Here is a 19,675-nt window from a genome sequence, read left to right on the forward strand (position 1 = left end):
ATGCTATATCTTGCATGAGGTAATGGTTGTTCCTTTTTAATTGGCTCTTATTGATAATAATTGATAATCAAAACTAGAAAACAATGTCCCTCATTAAGAAGCTGAATTTGTACCAGTCCTTTATGTTTGCTATGGCAGAATAAACCTGTGAGGAGGACGTCTTTGATGGTGTGAGTGTAGTGACCCTTAACTGTGAAAAGAAGCAGTGAGAAACTTACCCTCAGGTGCGTCTGCATCACATATCTTTGTAGTGCTAACAGTAGCATTCCCAGACACTGGATCAGTTGAGGGTGCCTGACTCGAACAGAAAAAAAAGATGTGTTGGTGATTTGAAAAAACACAGAAACTACTTCATGCAGAATAACAAAAGTCTTTTTAAGTATTTTTGTCCAGACAATTTGACAAGTCTTATAATGGTGAAATAGAAATATTCGGATCACTCTTATCTAAACAGAGAAATACTGATTATGCTGCTTTTTGGGTGTTAAGAAGAAATTTGGATCTTATTTGCATAGTAAATGCAACTTAATACTAGTTTACTTCCAAAAAACAGAGGGATTTACTAAGTGATCAGGCAAACCATAAATTGCAATACATGCTAATAATGACTTCTTCATTTTGATCTTTTGCATAGTTTGCAAAAGGAGCTTGTATAGCAAATACCATTTACTGCAGCTACCAACATGCTCTTCTACTGTATGTCACCATTTTGAATTTCTAGATTAGAGTGGTGAGAAATTATTACTCTTAAACCTAAAAATGTAAACTTTTGAGTGGTCCGAATGGTCTTTAATAATTCATACAGTGCCAATAAATATTTTCTTTCTGCCTCTTTTTGACACAAGAGTCATATTCCAGTTTTAAATCTGCTTGTTGAGGCTACTTTGATTTTACTTTGTCCAAATAAAGTCATGGTAACTCAAGGTAGTATAAATACAACTTAGCCTTGGGAATTGTTGTTTACACTCAGAGTCCTGGCACAGCAAAGAAAGAAATTAATTAGAAGTCCAGCGGTAAAAACAAATGGAACAGGTAGGGATAAAGTATGTTCGACCTGTGAAGCTAGTTTTAAATTCATTCTCGTCTTTCGGTAGGGGAGATAATGCTTTAGCAAAACAATGCCATGGTTTATTTAAATTATGCTCCTTAAAGGATGTTTTTAGAAAGAACACACACATAGCTCTGCATTAAATCCAAATGTAGACACCCACACAAAAAGCGCAGAGCTACGACACACAAAGGGTATACTGTCAAACAACAAATCCGCACAGCAAAAGCTACATTGTCAGACAGATAGAAAGAATTTAAAAAGAACAAGAGTATAAAAGGCTGGCTGTTGGCCTATAGAGACCATATAGCTGCCTACCCAGAGCTGGACCATAGTGGTTTAAACCCACTGGTACTGACACTGTTAGAAACCCACACTAGGAGGTAGATCTCATCAGGGAGACCAAAAAACATAGTAAGACATGGAAAATTACATAAATTGTTTTTCCTCACCTGCGCAAGATATTTCTGGCTCCCATACATGACATACTGTGGGGCCAGACTGTAGATCATGTAGCTGGTGTGGAGAACAATCAACAGCAGAATCATGCAGAGGAAGAGGAGAGCCTGGGGACGTGTTCTCTTTGGTCTTATTTTGTACAGCTACGAAGAAAAACAGGAATGTGCTGTTCACTGTTTATTCTGGCGGAAGCAGCTATATAAGAATTTCTAACTTAGGACTGATGCCTTGGAAAAAACACTATACTCTGTAGAAATAGGATGGAGAAAATTACAATTTATAAGTATCAACATTGTTTTTATTTAAAACTATTTTATGCTATTATTAACAATGTTGAAAACTGAAAATTGAGTACTGATTAAAAGAAGCATCAGCTTCACTAAAACTTTTTTTTTAAACTAGTCTGCAACAGTAATACATTTATTATTTTTGTAAAACAGATATTTTTAATTTACATGGATATGTAAATTAGAGGGAAAAACCTCAGTTGAGTCACTGTTATTAAAAAGGAAAAGCTAAACAAATTAAAGAACTCAAAAAGGATCCTTTTAATATTAATGTATTCTATAAAGCCCAAGTAATTGATTTCTGCTATTAAAATGCCACAGGCAGAGGTGCTGCAGCCCCAGCAGTATAACTGTTCTGGAACAGTTCGTCTCCCATTGTCCTTGCACTCCAATACTTGCAAAGTATTGCAACCTAATATTAAATACAGTTGAAACCTGATATTTACAAAGTATGTCCCAGTGAGTATCATTTGTCAGAATAAAACAAAACTTTTGAAAACAACCTTTTAACATGTATTAAGCATACTTCTCATTGAGATTTCATCCTAATTTTAAATATCATGTTCTCCCTAACTGTAAGTGAAAAATCATCATAATTAACAGAGATAAAGACTTTCAGATATCCATCTGTGTGTATTTATTTATTTTTACACTAGTAGCAAAACCCTTTTTATTGGATCTGCTCACAAAGCCTTGCATCGCCTCTGCTCCTCAAATATGAAATAAGGAATACATACAGTATATGTTAAAAGTTGTGTCTTAGCTCTTATAGAAAAACATGCATCATCATCTAATTAGGCAATGTGAAGCAAGATTGTTAGTGTCAGAGGAGGCTCCTAATGCTTATTTTATTCAGTCTCACACAAGACAAATGAACTCCTTGTGTCTTAGTACACATAGTTGTGAAATGTAGTCTCCAAAAGGAGATGCAAAAAGCCAAAGTTCTTTCTGGAGGTAGTTTTATGCTGATGATAACATCCATTGCAGTTCAGCTGTTAGTGAGGACAGGAAAATCTGGTGTGGCATTCTTAACGAAGCTATGTAGAAATTATGACATGACATAACTGCTGGCAGTGTTGTCACAAGAGGGTATTTATGGAGAAATCTCTTTTGAGATGAGTTTAATACTTATCAGACATCTTTAAAACAACACTAGCATATTTGTTGAGGTAACACAGAAAAGTATCTTTAGCTTACCCTTATCCAGAAGAACCAGATGCCCATGTTACGAATGCCAGCCATGGATGTCAGCACAAAGTACATTGTAATGACTGTAATTAGGATGTAATCCAATGGAAAAACCTGTAATACCAGGGATAGAGATCAGCTACAAGTACAAAAAAAACAATTAACAATATTAATAGAATTCTACCATCAATAATGTTTATGTAATTCTAATACTAAAAAAAACACATCTACGCTGAACATTGTGCTTCACTAAAACCACTGAATAGCAATTACAAAGTTGGGAAATTGTAAATGTTCAGACTTAACCTACAACCTGACCGCTACATATTTAACAACCCACTCTTGTTGTGGAGCACTTAATATCTTAAACACCATAGTCATACTAAGCACTCATCTTAGACATTTAATCAATGCCGCTATCTGTGAAGCGATTCTTTATTGGCCTGAGCTGTCTGTCTTTTTTTTTCTGCAAAACCTGCAGTAGAATACTAATTACAGCAGAGTGTTTTCTATTGCACGCTTATGTCCTCCGACTAAAACCTAGAGGAAAGAGAAGAAGACAGTGATTTGATTTTCTATCAGTCTAACACTTCAACCAAGTATTATTTACTATGCTCGACTTTTGACCTTTACACACAAACACAAACATACACAAACAAAAATAAACAAACAAAATCAGGTGATGATCAAAATATGATGATTTTTAGCTTGGGTGAACAAGATCAATAACTGCCTGATTGGAATCTCCAGAATCCTTTTTTTTCTTTTTTTTCCGTATTAAAGAACAGACCATACTAAGTCTCCCAAACAGCAACCCATCCAAAACTCTTTGGATGGGATGAGACGATACAATGATACCTGTTTTCAATATTATGGAGGAGATGTAAAAAGCTACTTAACAAGAAACTAGTGTCTAAGTCTAGGACATGCTGGGACATGTCTGTCATACTTTCATACTGAAAGAAAGAAAGACAAAGCAAGACTGCGCAGCAAATGTACTTTGTTTTTGCTTTTAAACTGGGATGAAAGATGATGGATTAGGAAATGCTGAAAGGCTTTTGGAAGCTTCTCGTGTTATGTAAGGACATTATCTAGATTATGCAGAGTGTGACCGCTGGTTTTATAATGAGAGCCACCCTAATCAACCATGGATTAAAATGTGAATTTTGTGGTAAGTTTTTCTTTCTTTTAAAAAATTGCTCTAACACACACAGTGAATATAAGGAAAAAATCTGTAATACAGTTTTGTACATCTCCTGATATAAAGAAAAATAGAAATCAATAAAACAGTGTTTTTCAGCTCCAACTTTTGCAAAACAGGAGATCGCAGATCGGCCCCAAAATTCTGATCGATGCACTGATAGTGTATTGTAATACAACGATTTCTTAGTATCCTATTTTCTGTTGTTTTACTGCCCCCTTGTGGCAGGATTTAAGTTAAGTTTTCGTTCAAATTCAGTCTGTCTAGCGTTTTCGGCTTGCAACGTTGTCAGAGCGACAGTTTGCTTCAAGCCTCAAGTATTTTTGTCCGTAAGTAGTGCTATTGTGCTCACATGTTGTTTGACATAAGTTTGTCTGCTATTTAAGTTTTTGTGTAATCTTTAACCTTGTTAAACGCGTCCAACCTTCGTGGCACTACGTGTTAAAATTCTGCCTTTCATATAGCAGTGTCTGTACATGAGACGTGCAAGATGTTCATGTATGTTTTTTATGCTTATTTTAATTAATTTTTAATTAATGCTTATTTTAATTATTTTTTACAAAATTAAAGCTCGGAGAGCTCAACGTTTGGAGTTTTTTGTTCGCTATCTGTCTAACGCAGTCCGGCACACCTGTGTAAGGACAGAATAGATAGCACTGACTTGTTTATCTTTATTTTATCTACTTGTTGCTTTTTACAGTCTCAGTTAGCAGAAAAATAGTCTGACTAAATAGAGTTGCATTAATCTATATAAAAAGCTATATTAGATTAGCTTTTTCAAAAAGGCTGGTCATATTTTAATAACATGCATAGCTATCCTTTATCCTGAACAGCCCATATTTTGCACAATCTAATGACTGAGAGAATAGTAATACAAGAGTCTGTCTCCAGATACATTATCGTAAAATGAGTTTTGTTTTATGTCCACAGCTAAACTGCAGATCAGTCAACAGACTAAAATTTTAATCAATTCACTTTTCATGTGCCCCTCCTGTGCTGCAACATTCTGACATAATTTTAAGAAGTATTACTTACCTATTATAGAATTAACAGTGATAAAGCTTAAATTAGGTTTTATTTGAGATTATTGTGATAAAAACAAGAAATATTGGCTTTAAGCCCATCTTAATTGAGGACAATCATCTGTATGACATAAAACTTGAAAGATTACTTACAGGTTGTAAAGCCAGCAGAAGTTCATTGAGAGGATTGGTTAGGTTGGTGCCAAAGATTATGAACCCATAGCTAATGCCAGCAGAGTGAAGTGCTTTGTCCAGACTGAACACACAGCCAAATACATGATTTCATTTTTTAAACAATGTGTAAAAAATATAAAAAGAATTGTGCAGCATGACTCTTCTTTCTTTTGAAATATAGTTACAATGCAAAGAATCAGATTTTGTAAAACAATTACTTACTTTGAAATAAACAGGGAAATAGTGAAGAGCAGTGCAACCAGGATGAAAAAACCCCCAAGTATTATCTGCAAAGAAATGACAGTCAACATTCATGTTTAATAAATAACCAAGGGAAAAATGAGCACTCATTCAGATCCTTTGTGAACCTTGGTAAAAGAAAAACAACTATTGTGAACACTTGTGCCAGGTCAAAGAGAGACCATATGGCATGTAGAGTCTCAGATTGGCACTGGTGCCCATGGCAACAGAGGGGAAATTTTGGCATAGCTATTTCAAAGGATTGGTCAAGTAGAAAGGTTGCAACCACAGAGGGAAAAGGTTGGTAAAAGCCAAATATATAATACATTCTGAAAACTAACAATTTGAGCTCTTAATGTTATACAATAAGGATATTAATTTTCAATAAATGATAAAATTATACAGAAAAGGCACATATGAAATGTATTACAAGAGATTCATTAACATGTTTACTAATCTGCTACTCATCTATAAATCATCTAAATTACTTAAATTCCTGATACTTCACTCAACATGTCATGGAGAAATTAGTAAGTAGTATTTGTGGCTTAACATATAAAGTTATCTGTTTTCTAACTTAACTATGTCACGTGATTCACAAATGTATCAGCATTACCATTGGTATCGAGTGATGTTATTCACCTGATACGAAAGGGCAGAAAAAATATATACAAATGAAATACAATATAATCATCTTTCTGATGGTTTAACTGTACTGACGTAATGTAGTGGTTAGGTAATTAAAGCACAATATTTGTAAGGATTCACTTCTGTACTCACATGAACAGAAACAAAAGCTGTGTCGGCACTCAACTCTCTAGAAAAACTATAGACTAGAAAAAACAAATACTGCTTGGCTGAATTCAAACTAACATTTTGACTTGTGTTATTGTAGTGAATAAAAAGAGAGGAATATGCATATGACATCTGACAAATTGCAGCGTTTTAGCGGAGAAACTTTTAGGTGAAGCTTTTTTTTCTTGTTTCAGACAAGAAGAACAATGACTAAGTGTTGAAACTAATTACTTTAAGTCAAACTATGGAAAAGTGGCATTATTTATTTAGTCATAATATTCTATTTTAATGCATGATCATCTAATAAATACCTCATAATATATCCCAATACACAAAAGGAGATAAATAAAACCTCAGATAAACAACAGAAGCCATACTACACTATGCAATTATTTATCCAACAGACCACACAAAATGAATTAGTGTAAGAGAAATTAAAAACACACATTAAGTAGCCTGTAGAACCAATGCTACGTTGCTGATTGTCTGATGCAGAACTCCACGCAGTGTCTCTGTTGGAGAACATTGTTTTTCAGAATTTCACTTTAATCCACAATAAGTGAGTTGAAAAACATCTACTGGTTATTGCAGCACTTTTATTACATTTTCATGAATTTTTATATGGGTTTACCACTGGGCTTGGGCTGATAGTGGTATTGGGACAAGCTTCAGCTGTCGCACTAGATAGACTCAGATTTTATTTTAGAAGAGAATGCGAGACTGCAAGTTAACCAGGAGCCCAAAAGGCAAAACAAGCCCAGATCATCATCCTCCCATCAAGGTGTTTGAAGGACAGTATGAAGCAGACAGTGTTTTTTTCTTCAATTATCTTTTTCAGAAAAACAACACACGCAAGCATATAGAAAAACCTTTTGTTTTAATTCAACAATTTTTTAAATGCGTACAAAAAAATGCGACAGGTTTGTATACAGAGATTGGAATTTTGAAGTCTAATCAGAAATAAGGAATGCAGAGACGATCCCTAAAGTTGATCTTTATACAAAACTAAAAGCATAGATGGAAGCAAAAGAGTCTTCTGGTAATTTACAGTTTTGATACATTTAATTAACTGGGGAAAATTACTTTTAAATTTCTGCCTGATTGACTGGCAGGATCTGTAGTCTTCTGGTTTGTTCGCCTTCAGTTTAGTAATCTAGCCTGTGCTGCTGTGTACTTTTTAGAGAAATGAGCCGTCCTCTGGCTACCCTTCCAAAAAAGCTGTACTTATTTTTTTTTTCTAATTATACTGTCATAAAGTTTGACATTTTACTAAATTGGGATATTTGCAGTTGGAGATGTAAATCTTGTAATTGGCAGACCAACCTCCTACAACGTTCGGTGCTGACAAGACGAGCAGCTATCTTGTATTCATTTGAGAATAACCTTTCTAACCACAGGAAGGTGGACTACAATTTGAAAATGCCTAGTAATTCTTTCCAGACTGATGTTGTAGGAACAACCACATCTCTAACAAACATTGTGCCTCATTTGGCATTGTGTATCCAGTAGAAGTGCCCCGAACAGGCAGGATCTTTCTCGCTAACAAAGATTTCTGATTTTTTTCTTTTTTTTGATGACCTGCCAATTATTATTTTAATAATTACGTTTCCCTCAAAAGACTATAATACACTATGATAATTAGATTAAAAAAAATTAAAACTATTAAATTTAATGCATTTGTTCATTAAAAAAAAAAAGAAAAACAGACTTTAGTACATGATCTGCCAATTATCAATCAGTGTTGATAAATATATCAAGTCACAAACCATCAAGCATCAGAGTGCCATTTCATGATGCCACCATGTCACATTCTTAATAAAATAATCAAAAACTGTATGCATGTCAAATGTTTGAAGGTCAAAAATAGCTGCATCAATGACTGGACTAGATTCATTATACCAATACCAACCACTGGGGGCAGTGAGTATATTTTCAGGGTTTGCAACAACTTCTGTCTAAATGCAATCATAAATATGAGATAACCATTTTTTAGAGGCCAAGTCATTGATTGATTGAAAATAACTAGGAACTTTTAGGTCACTAAAACATACTTATTTTCAAATGTGGAGGCTTTTCTTTCTTAATACAAAAGGGCATGACATTTTAATCGGCCATTTGTAACTAAGGGTTGATTTTTTTATTTTACTTCATTCTATGATCACAGCCAAATGCTGACAATTATGTGAGAGGCCTTTTCAGCTGGGAATGTTCAACATGTTCAGTAGCTCAGCTCACCATTGCTGTTATTATAAAAACATGAGTCGGTGCCTGGCAAACACTGGTCCCGCTGAAATCACAATTGTCTTGCTTATCACTCTGCACCAGGATCCTAGCATATAGTGAATTAATCTCCCTAAATACTGCTGCTCAAATTTGAGTCTGGGGATTGTCATTAGCCACAATCCCCTTTGGTCAAAGACAGACTACTACAGACACTGGTTTAAAATATTTGTGCTAGCCTGGAACAAACTCAAATGGTAGCAAATAAACAACAGTGGGGAAAGTACTGTGAACTAACATGAAGATGCAAATAAAAATAGAATGAACTATTCAATCTGTGCACTGTCTTGGATGAGTCATTTATGGTATATCAAGCTTACATGCCACTTTGTATCCATTATCAAGTAAACTGAATATGCAGGTATGCACACCTAAATAGAAGAGCATGAAGGTAGCGTGAAGTGAGACATGAATACCTAGATGTGGAAAACATTGTAATGCCCATCAAACACCTTATTTCAGATGCTTCCCTGTGTAAGCAGAAGGTGGTGAAACTAATGTGGAGTTATTTTAACCACCATAGAGCACAAAGTGTTAAATGGAGTCGGATTGAGACATTATTACTGTGGAAGGTACGCCATTTTTTGTTCGCAGAAGGATATGACATGAGTAATTCTGTCACACCAGTTGAATAATATGTCTGTGGTCTGGTTTGTCTGTTTAACCTCACAGCCGTTTTTCAGGCTTCTAACACTATTGGATCCAAATTGTCAATTCAACAGATTAGAGTTGTGACTTTTGCTAATAAACTGAATATATTGAACCTGTTGTTACAGCAAGTGATGGGACATTCTGTTCTTTTTCCCTGTTGTCATCTAGACCGGGGTCTTAGAAGGGTAAATGACAAGGCAATTTATTTGTGGAGCGCATTTTCAGGAACAGGGCAATACATTTTATAGTTCTTGAAAAACTATAAAACGGTATAAAATGGGAATGGTAAATATACCAGAGAGAATCATCACTAATGAAAAAGAGAACCACATGGCAGAAATAATGTTTGAAGGTGTAATATATTAACCTTTTCTATAAAAATTCTATAGTTTGATGGGAAAAGAAGTTACTGATTTCTTCCACTCAAAAAGACCAAACGACAAGCTTGAGCCTAAAAATCCTAGCACCATGTTCTTGACGCACTCTTTCAATAACAAGAACTAAAGGACAAAAGGTGTAATATTTTCAGGAAAAAAATCTAATTCAAGTATCTGTCCAAAAACAATGTGCATCCTTCCAGTGCTTTCTTCAGGGATAGAATGTTGTAATTCAAGTTAGCTTCTCGAATATACCTTAAAGCACTTTTTTAAAGTAATATTTATATTTTAGATTCATTTTCATTCTTTATGTTTAAAATCATTGTTTGTTATTGTTCTGATAAGTTGAAGAGTTCATCATGCACCAAAAATATCTGATTGAAAATAACAAATGTGTAACCCTCTTAAAAGTATAGTGACAATATTATTACTATGCTTAAAGTTGAGCTCCTGGCTGAGAGGACCAAAAAGGAGTAAAATGACACAGGTTTACAGTTGATTTGGTACACCTCATGGGAACTATGAGATCCTGTCTGAGAAATACAAGTCTCCCTTAGAGACTTCACAGTAAATTAGGTGAAGAGACTACCCGTGGGACTCATGTAAATATGCTGTGCTGTAAAGTAGAACTGAAAGTAAATCTAGAGCAGTTTAAATGAGAGCTACAATATTAGGATTCTCTTTGGTAGACGCAGTCTAAGCTGTTAAAAATAAACAAGTTGAAATTATCTTTTTTATTTTTTAACACACAGCAAGAACCAAACACTTGTGGATTCGTGTATACCAAGTTTACAGTGACTTCCACAAATGTTGATGGCCTCTCAACTTTTGCACAAACTTCACTTTATTTTGTTGGAAATTCATGTCTGTCAAGCATATATGCCACATACCGCGCAATGACCACTGGCTGTCTTGACACCAGAGTCCTCCCACTCAGCCTGTGGACCTTTGCTGCTCCTCTACAGTTAACATGGGCATGTAAGTTTAAGGTGGCTTTTGAAGGCAATTGATTGGTTTGGATTTTATTCAGGGATATCAGATTAAAAGGGGTTAAAAACAAATGGACACCACAATTTTCCTTTTCATATTTGCAAAAACCTTAGAAGACATTAATATCATACTGTACATTTTGTTTTCTCAGAAGAACCCAACATAAATTTAGAAAAGGAACAAAACGGGTATTGAGATCCTCACGTTTTTGCCTTGGTTTAGGCCGCTACCCACAATGCACATAAAATTGACATCTGTGAATGGGAGCCAATTTCACAATGGAGACTCACCTTGACAGGTCTGAGAGCACTGCCAACTTTAGAGCAACAATGGCTCTCTGCAATGTCCAGGTGTCTTCCTCTGCGCTGGAGGACCTGTAGTTTGCCCTCAAGCTCCTGCAGGTTGCGTCTGTCCTTTGAGGATAGAGGACGACCATCCTTACACTGCCAAAGAAACCAACAGAAAGGAGATGCATTGTTAAATATACGTATGCTTTAGATACGTTATGGTTGTTAAAAAAAGTGACAAAGAAACACTACTCAGTTAACACACATTTAAAAAATGGCATATATTTACAAATATTAAGTGATCAATACACTTAAATGTTATAGTTTGTTTTATTACTACCTCACATTTGCAACCATTAAACATTGAAATTAGAAGAGTGACAAATGCATAACTCTTACTTTACTTAATTTAAAAAATGTGTTGACTTGAAATATCCCGTTTGGACAGAAAAAATTTGAGTGGGCGTTTGAAAAGGACATAACTTACACTATGTACGAACTTGCAAAGACAGGGGGCATAAAAATAAAGAAGTGGTTGTGCTTAACCACACAGTGTGTGTGGCTTTTTAGTGAAGCTGTTAGTTAATGCATTTTTTTGTGGACCTTGCATCATCAACATTGATTCAGATGTTTAACATGACAAGAGAAAATAGCAAATAAACATGTATTTCTGTTGGTATAGATATGCTAATATATTAATTTTGATGCAATTCAATGAAATTTCAACATATTCATGTTTATGCCACTTGTATGTGCACTGAAGACAGGTCATACCACTTAAAGACCTACCTTGGATTTCAGATTTTCTATCTGGTGTTCAACCTCGTCAATGTCCTCTGTGTTCTCAAGGCGTTCGTACGCGACACTTCGTGTGCCTTTTATCAGATTCAAAGGCATGACAGACATTCCATATGCCTGCAAGATGCAAAAGTACCATTATAATCACACACTATTGTCAGAGCAAGGGTGGCACATATGCCACGGGTATCCTCCCACACACAGTCACTCCTGCCTGGTGGCAAACCCATCACATTGTGGCACATGACAACAGTCAAATGAGGGTAAGCAAACACATGAACGCACATATGCGCGTGCGTGCACAGCAAAAATCCCACAGATCCTGGCCTCCTAGGCGGTGTCATTTTTGGCACAGGGAAAAAAAAAAGATTAAAATGGTGGAATCTATAATTGTGCTAAGGCTTATTGAAAAATTTGCTGCAACCATTTTGTGTGGATATCACTGCCTTATATCACACTGATGCATTTACAGCTTAACAGTGCCCCCATGTGACAGGAGTGTCCTTTAACTCTGAATTTCAGATTTATTCTTACTTAAAACAACAAATCGGCCTGTAGAGAAAAATCTGGACTCCACATTACATTTTCTTAATTTTTTTATTTCTCTTTTAGTTGGTGTTTTAATTTTTTTTTTATTTGACTGGGAGCAATGATGATAAACAATAGCAGTTAGACAGAAAGAGACATACAGGAGCATCAATGTAAAAAAAACCCCCAAAAAACAGCAATGGGTTATGTAACCAAAAATAAAATGGTAATTCAAATTATGGGGTATTTAGCCACTTGAAAAGATCTTTTATATAAAAAATATGAAGGGAATGTTTAATAAAAAGAAAACAAAGCCATTCATTAGAAATAAAACTAAAGGCACCAGTCAAATGCATTTACTGTGTACCATTGCTTTTACAAACTTTCAGGAGTGCTATTATATTGGGCCAAAATAAAACTGTCATTCTGTGTGAAGATCATTTCAAAACATGCTGCAACCTTTCAAGCCCTGAAACATTTTACTTCATTCTTTTTGTAAAATAACTTATCAGTTTGAGTGTTAAGGCAGCATTAAAAAAGCCACATGGGATACAAAGTCAGGCTACACTATTATTAGTCTCTGCAATGGATCTATGCTATGGGCGAATGTCGCCTCCTGCAATGAATCATGAAGCTCTTAAGGCCAGAGCATGTCCCGAATATCAAATACACTCATAAAAGGAAAACCTGTCCCAGATCCCACGAGAAACATTTCCCTCCCCTTTCAAATGTGCAACTACACCGTAGAAATCTAAAATAACTTCTGCCGTTCTGAGTTCACATTTCCAGTTTAAGTATAATGACGCACGCTGATCAAATTGATTTTAACACCAACCACAGTCAATAATAACCAGAAATGCCTTATTAGAAAAGAGAGGAATGTGCATGTGTGTGGCTCCATGTGAGTGTTGGCTAATAAGAAGACTCGGAGAGAGAGAGTGATCCCTATGCCTGCTGAGAGGAAAGAGGAAGATTTAGTTGGATACAGGTTTCCAACACAAGCCTCCCCTTTGTTGCTTTATATACTTGTGATGGTGAAGCCAAAAGGAAGAGGAAGTGGAGCAGAGTGAGTTAAATAAAACTGTTGAGTTTTTGTGAGCTTAGAATTTACATTCGGGGATGCTCAAGGTCCCTTTCTTATGGAAACAACTACTTAGGTTTCAGATTTTATGCAGATTTATTTTATTGTTATTTGAGTCTTAGTTAAATCCTCCTACAGTCTTGGAAAGGAATCAGCTATTTATTCAGTTAGCATCTGCGACTTGATCATTAGATGGCTCTAAGTTCAACACAAATGACCTTTACCTGTTTAAGAAAAAAAAATCAGGTTGATCTCATTCTGAAAAGTTCATATGCTAAAGAAAATGATCATCACAAAAGGACTGTGGTCTCATAAACAATGATGCTAAAAAATAAATCTGATGCCATTTCATATTTGTTGTAGGTTGTCTATGGTCAAGCAGGGGCTCAATCACAAGTTGATGAGCCTTTCAAACCCAAAATTTTCTTTTTGCTCTTTGTTGACAAAAGATTTTGTGAAGAGAGCGAGTGAGCGAAAGAGAGGTGCCTCTCGCTCTCTCTATATATATATCTTTTTAACTGAGAATAAAAAAATAGTAACCCTATTTTTTTTTTTGTTTTGCAATTTTAATGGCAACATTGTTATTAGACAGGTAGCAAAATTATATGTGCTTTAAGAAAGTCTCATTTGCTTAGTGATTGAGAGTGTAGAGTGAGGTTGTTTTTACCAAAAGGGAGTTTTACCTAAAAGGATGATTGGGGTTTTTAAAAAGGGCTACCATAAATTAGTAATTATAATACCTTATTTCCAGTATACAGAAATTTGATCAAATTAAATTTGCAGCAAGATGGAGAAACTCTCACAGGACAAATGCTAATTATCATTTCAACTTGAAACCCTCAGTAGAGAGAAATGCTGTTTTTAAAGAAATTATTCACTTTTCTGCTTTATAGTGGTGATCATATCAGCAGACTGTATATGTAAAAATGTCTCAGATCAGTGTCGTAGTTTGCTGCTACTTTCTTAGTCAAACACTAAGCTGTTTGACTAAAAACTTAAACAGTTTACTTAATAACACAAGACAAAAACTAAGCATACTAAGGCAGCCTGTTTTATTTTTCTACCTCATCACTTGAGACTTGCTATTCTGTCAATATTATTTCAAAACAGTAACAAGATAATATAAATGAAGGATTAAAACAGTGAAGGTGATTGGAATTTTTTTGGGAAGACATACAGTAAGTACGCGTGTGTTTGAATATGCAGTACGGCAATGTAACTGTTGGTATTATTGGAAAGGACAAACAAAGACAGAGTGAAGGTACATCAATGGGGTCTCAAGGATAACACATATCTATAGCATTTTTTTAACTACTAACTTTGTAGACTTTAATTGTGGCAAATTAAGGTCAAATGATATGATCTGCAACAACATATGATCATGATAGATCAAAGCTGGGTCAAATATTTAAGATGAAAAATAAATGCATTTGGAGTTTCACATCTCTTGCTTTGCTTTGGTGAAACGGCCTAATTAGACCTGTTATTGGAAGCTGGTCTGAGATATGTCAATGAACACAAACTTAGATTTTTAAAGAAGCAAACACATCAGAACTTTGCTTCACTTTGGATTTTTGACAGCATTATGTACACGGCACAAAGTTGTCATGTTTTATACTCTTCACATTACATGGGGATAAAGCTAGATCTCTGCTAAAAACAAGCAGATGAGTTTGTAATACACAATTAAGATTGCTGGGTGCAGTGTAAACATGTTTTAAATATTAAGCTTTAGAGATCATTGCAAATTTGGGTTGAACGCCACTAATGTATATATTTTTTTCTTTTAGAATAACGTTCAAATGAAGACAATGAAATGATACACAGTGGCTTCTGCAACCAGTGACAACCAAAAAAAGAGAAGGCTACTTGCAGCTGCAGCCTGAGGGGCTTATTTTTCTGACTGACTTCAAAAAACAAGATGATCAAAAACAAAGACACTGTGGGAATCTTGATTTCCACAGAGCATTCACCAGGTCCATAGCAAGACTGGTCAGTGCAAATCTGAGCACAGTACCACTGTCCAATTGAACTAGGTAATTATCTACTCTATAGAGAACTGTGAAAGGCATGTGAAAACGGTGAAGAAAATCCCAGCTGAGACTAATTGTATGTCCTAAAGGGAGATTGGTTTTACAATTTACTTGGCTACTTAGTGTTTTATTCATCAACAGTTCCACATTCAGTTGTATGGTTGTATCATTTGTCAAACAGGACTCTTTTAGCTCAACAGAAACTGGATAGATTGGAGTTGACTGTCACTTTTATTCTCAGTCTCAGATCCGATAGCACAGGGAATTTTTTCTGCATGCGTCTCTCTGCAGCAGAAACCATTACACATTATGTGGCTCTAACATCAGTAACATCAGCTTTGGGGAATATTCACATTCCAGTTATAAAGATAATGCTATGAAAAGTGGACACCATTAAAGAGTAAATGATTTCTGATCAAAAATAAAAGAAATCGCAAAATGCCATGGGGATCAAGGCATTTATTAATGTGCACTAAGGGAGATCTATGTATATAAATAGACAGCAAATAAGTGGTTGATAAGCCTATAAGATGCACCAATACATCATGAAGAGTCTCAGGTGTTCAGGTGAAGTGACAGCAGTCTGAGTATTTTGAGTGATTGAATGTCAGAGCTTTAAAATGACAAAGTTCTGCCATTAAAAGCCTCTCAATCACAACTATATCACAAAGACAAAGAACATGAATATCATACGATAAACACAGATATGACTAGTAAATAATGTCTCACAAAGACATTTCCATTTATTTTGAAAAGTCTATTTAAGAAAAATCAAAGTCACAAGACTGTAAAGATTTTGAACTCTTTCTCCATTCTAATTAAAAATTACGAGAAAAAAAAACATTAAAAAAAATATTCTAATAGATCTCGACTCACCGTGTAAGTGATCACTGCCAACATACCAATCAAGGTCAAAGAGCTGATCGAGAAGGATAGAGCAGGAAGACCATCTGTAAGAGAAAAGGAAACCATTGTAGATTCTCCCTAAGCATTGAGGGAAAATCTTAATACATCTCACATTAAAAGGCTACTTTTTGTTGTACATTTTCGTTGTATTTTAAAAAGGTTTTTCTTTACCAAAGTAAATGTTAATCAACAGCCAGTTGCATTTTTAAATAGAAAGTAAAGATGTTGTACTATCTCTGACTAATATGCTTAATTATGTTTTTTTGTACTTTAAAAGATGCTAGTATTTAAACTGAGTATTATGTTTCAGTAGAATAATATTTTAATTGAACTCCGCCACCATTGAAACCACTATGTCTGGTGCAAAATTAAGACATTTTATCGCCCCGAGAGGACCATCTCCACAGTAAATTATGGTGGTGGCACCATTGTTCTGTGGCAATGTTTTTCATCAGATTGGACTGGAAAACTGATTAGATCGAGGGGAAGAAGGATGGTAATAAATACAGGGATATTTTTGAGCAAAACTTGTTTCAGTCTCTCAGTAATTTGGGACTGGGTTGATGGTCTGTCTTCTAACACGACAATGAGCCAAAGCATACTGCTAAAGCAGCACGAGAGTGGTTTAACAGAAAACATCACGCGGATATGTACTGGAATGTCAAAGGCAAAATGTCAATCCTATTGAGAATCTGTGGTCCGACTTAAAAATTGTTGGTCACCAGTGGAAAGCACTTAACTGGAAGGAGCTGGGGCAGTTTTGATTTGAGGAATGGGCAAAAATCCCAATGGTAAGTTGTGGCGAGCTCATAAGGATTTATCCAAAGCAAACTTCAGCTATCACTGCTACAGAAGGCTCTACAAAATGCTGAATTTAGAGGCGTGAACAGTTATACACACATAAGTGGTTTGTTATTTTTGTCCTGTTTGTTGTTTGCTTCACAATAAAAGGAAAATGAAATGTTGAAAGTTATGTTCTGTAAATGAAATGACACAAACCCTAAAAAAAAAAAAAATTTAATTCCATGTTTTGAGGTAACAAAACACAAAACATGGCAATGGGGGTGAATACTTTCACGAGGCATTGTAGACGGAAGCATGCAATTTTGATTTTAGCTCAACTCCTGACCCATGTTATGTGGGGAGCATTAATGTGGAAGACATTGCATGAAGGTGTGTGCATACAATGTGACCAGGACTAGAAAAATAATATATAAATGTAGTTCAGTTAAGCTTTGCTATAGCTATTGAAAAAAAATATTTTATTATAAAGATCATTGGTTTAATAAGTTAAAAATCTACATAATTATGTTTAATAAGCTAGTTTAAAGATTAAGAAACATAAGTATTACAAAGACTTTAGTAAACAAAGTTGATTTATGAAAGCCTAGATCATACTTTCTGCAGAAACTGCTTTTTTTGATGTTTGTTTTTTTGTTAAACTGATCCACAGATGATATAATAGTCACAGCTCTGCTTTTAATAGTAATATTTCACCCAGGATGAAATTTGGAGTGCAACAACATAGGGCGGTACAAGATCTCACAGTATTGCTCACCAAAGTCTCAGGAAGTGTTAGATTTTTATGGCCAGCAGCAGTCATCTTCTGGTGAAGAGACACTTTATGCACCAGACAAGAAGGTGAGTGTGTTATAGTTTCAGGCTTTCTGTATCTGTGTTTGAGAGTCACATTGTGAAATAATAAATGAAGTTGTTCTTGAGTTATCCTTTTGATTGACAGAGTAAACTAATAAGAAGTTTTAGCTGGACTGAACCAGAAAACTGTTATAAAACCATAAGTGAAGCACCCACCACTTTTACATATTTTATCTGGCGGTACTTTGGCTTCCCGGTAGAAAAACAAAAACAGTGACAGACATGATGCAAATGATTTGGAAAACCTTGACTTGTCTTTAGCTCCTAAAAACACAGGTGCTAGAATCTGTGTTGGAGATAGTGCTGAGTTGTGCTGCTTTCTCTATCATTTTAAAGAGTCTCACATTTTTATTTATGTCACAAAGACCCAAAAAAGCAGCCCACCACACTCCCTCATTAAACCCAAACTGGACAGTTCTACACTGATCTGAGAATCTTTAAAACACAGTATGGGATTCAAAAACCTTTATTCTATTTGTAAAAGCACAACACATGACATGAGGGTCACTATGGAATTAGACAAACCACCAGCAAAATAACTGGACTAGCCAAACATAGATTTTGTGAATCACCTCATGGTGTAGTCTGGTTGTATTGTTACAACCTTACTCATCAATGAGGATACGGGATTTGCTAACCGTTACTTCTTTTGGAAACAGAATCTTGGGCCTCCTGACAGGCAGATGAAAGGTGGCCTGCCAGTTGAGATTTTTCAGGCAGGGCATGTCACAGCCAGGTATGGCAGCTGTAATGCTCTGGACAGCAAAGGTTTTACAAAAGGTGATTAGATTGGCACAACGCATTACCAGGACTGAACTGCCAGCCTTCCAGCAACTTCACAGACTGGACTGTAAAAGAAAGGCAGACAAGATCATCTCTGACCTCTGCCATCCCAGCTACACGCTGTTCATGCTTCTCCAGTCAGGCAGTTGGTGCAGAAGCATACCGACATGCACCAGCAAATTTAAGAACAATTTCTATCCACAAGCCATCAGGATATTAAACTGCCTGAAAAACTGAACATCTGAATTTTCCTGCAGCCACTTCAGGCTTTATGTATTCAGAGTAACAAAGTACGAAGACTTTGAAATTTACTATTTCCTACAATATTATTTATAATGTCTTCTTTAATTGTTTTTTTTGGAACGCCAATTGACTATTACTTTTTCTTACAAAATTAACTTTACTCTGCAATAATAATTCAAGAATTTTAGTACACTACTGTAATGATGTTGCAATGTTGCAAATAAGAATGAATTTGAATTGAAATTCATACAACTGAAGTAATCTGAAGTGAATTGAAATATAATCTTGTACAAGTATCCTAGATAAAATTTGGGATATTTTCATTAGGTTAAAATTATATTGTTTTATCTCCAGAATCTCTTTCAAGATGTTAAATTTGCAAATGGAACTTTTGAATTGCTGCAGTACACCATAGCAAATAATTTAGGTCAGAAATATGAAATGAAAGCCCTAAAAACTACAATGGGATTTGAGATAAATATTCTTGTAACTTAGATATTCTGTTCTTTTAGACAAGGACGGAGGATATTAGTAATCACATTCCCCTTAGATTTAAGGCTTTACACAATAGGTGTTCAAACAGCTTGGTTTTTCAGCTTATATAGGTTGAGTTAATGTGTGTAACCCACGAGAGAGAAAGAGGACCAC

The 19,675-nt window shown here is 35.3% G+C and overlaps 1 protein-coding gene across 1 annotated transcript in view; it reads right to left on the minus strand.

Moving 5' to 3' along the window:
* lmbrd1 (LMBR1 domain containing 1) overlaps nucleotides 1-19,675 on the minus strand; it is a 56,401-nt gene that overhangs the window by 15,769 nt on the left and 20,957 nt on the right. The window contains exons 7-14 of the mRNA XM_028007242.1: nucleotides 16,316-16,389; nucleotides 11,789-11,914; nucleotides 11,003-11,155; nucleotides 5,602-5,666; nucleotides 5,359-5,461; nucleotides 2,992-3,096; nucleotides 1,501-1,650; nucleotides 219-294 (exon numbers count right to left, since the gene is read on the minus strand). Coding sequence (XP_027863043.1) covers nucleotides 219-294; nucleotides 1,501-1,650; nucleotides 2,992-3,096; nucleotides 5,359-5,461; nucleotides 5,602-5,666; nucleotides 11,003-11,155; nucleotides 11,789-11,914; nucleotides 16,316-16,389 — 852 coding nt within the window. The remainder of the gene's footprint in view (nucleotides 1-218; nucleotides 295-1,500; nucleotides 1,651-2,991; nucleotides 3,097-5,358; nucleotides 5,462-5,601; nucleotides 5,667-11,002; nucleotides 11,156-11,788; nucleotides 11,915-16,315; nucleotides 16,390-19,675) is intronic.

Source organism: Xiphophorus couchianus, chromosome 22, assembly GCF_001444195.1.
Source record: "Xiphophorus couchianus chromosome 22, X_couchianus-1.0, whole genome shotgun sequence".
Classification (NCBI taxonomy): Eukaryota; Metazoa; Chordata; class Actinopteri; order Cyprinodontiformes; family Poeciliidae; genus Xiphophorus; species Xiphophorus couchianus.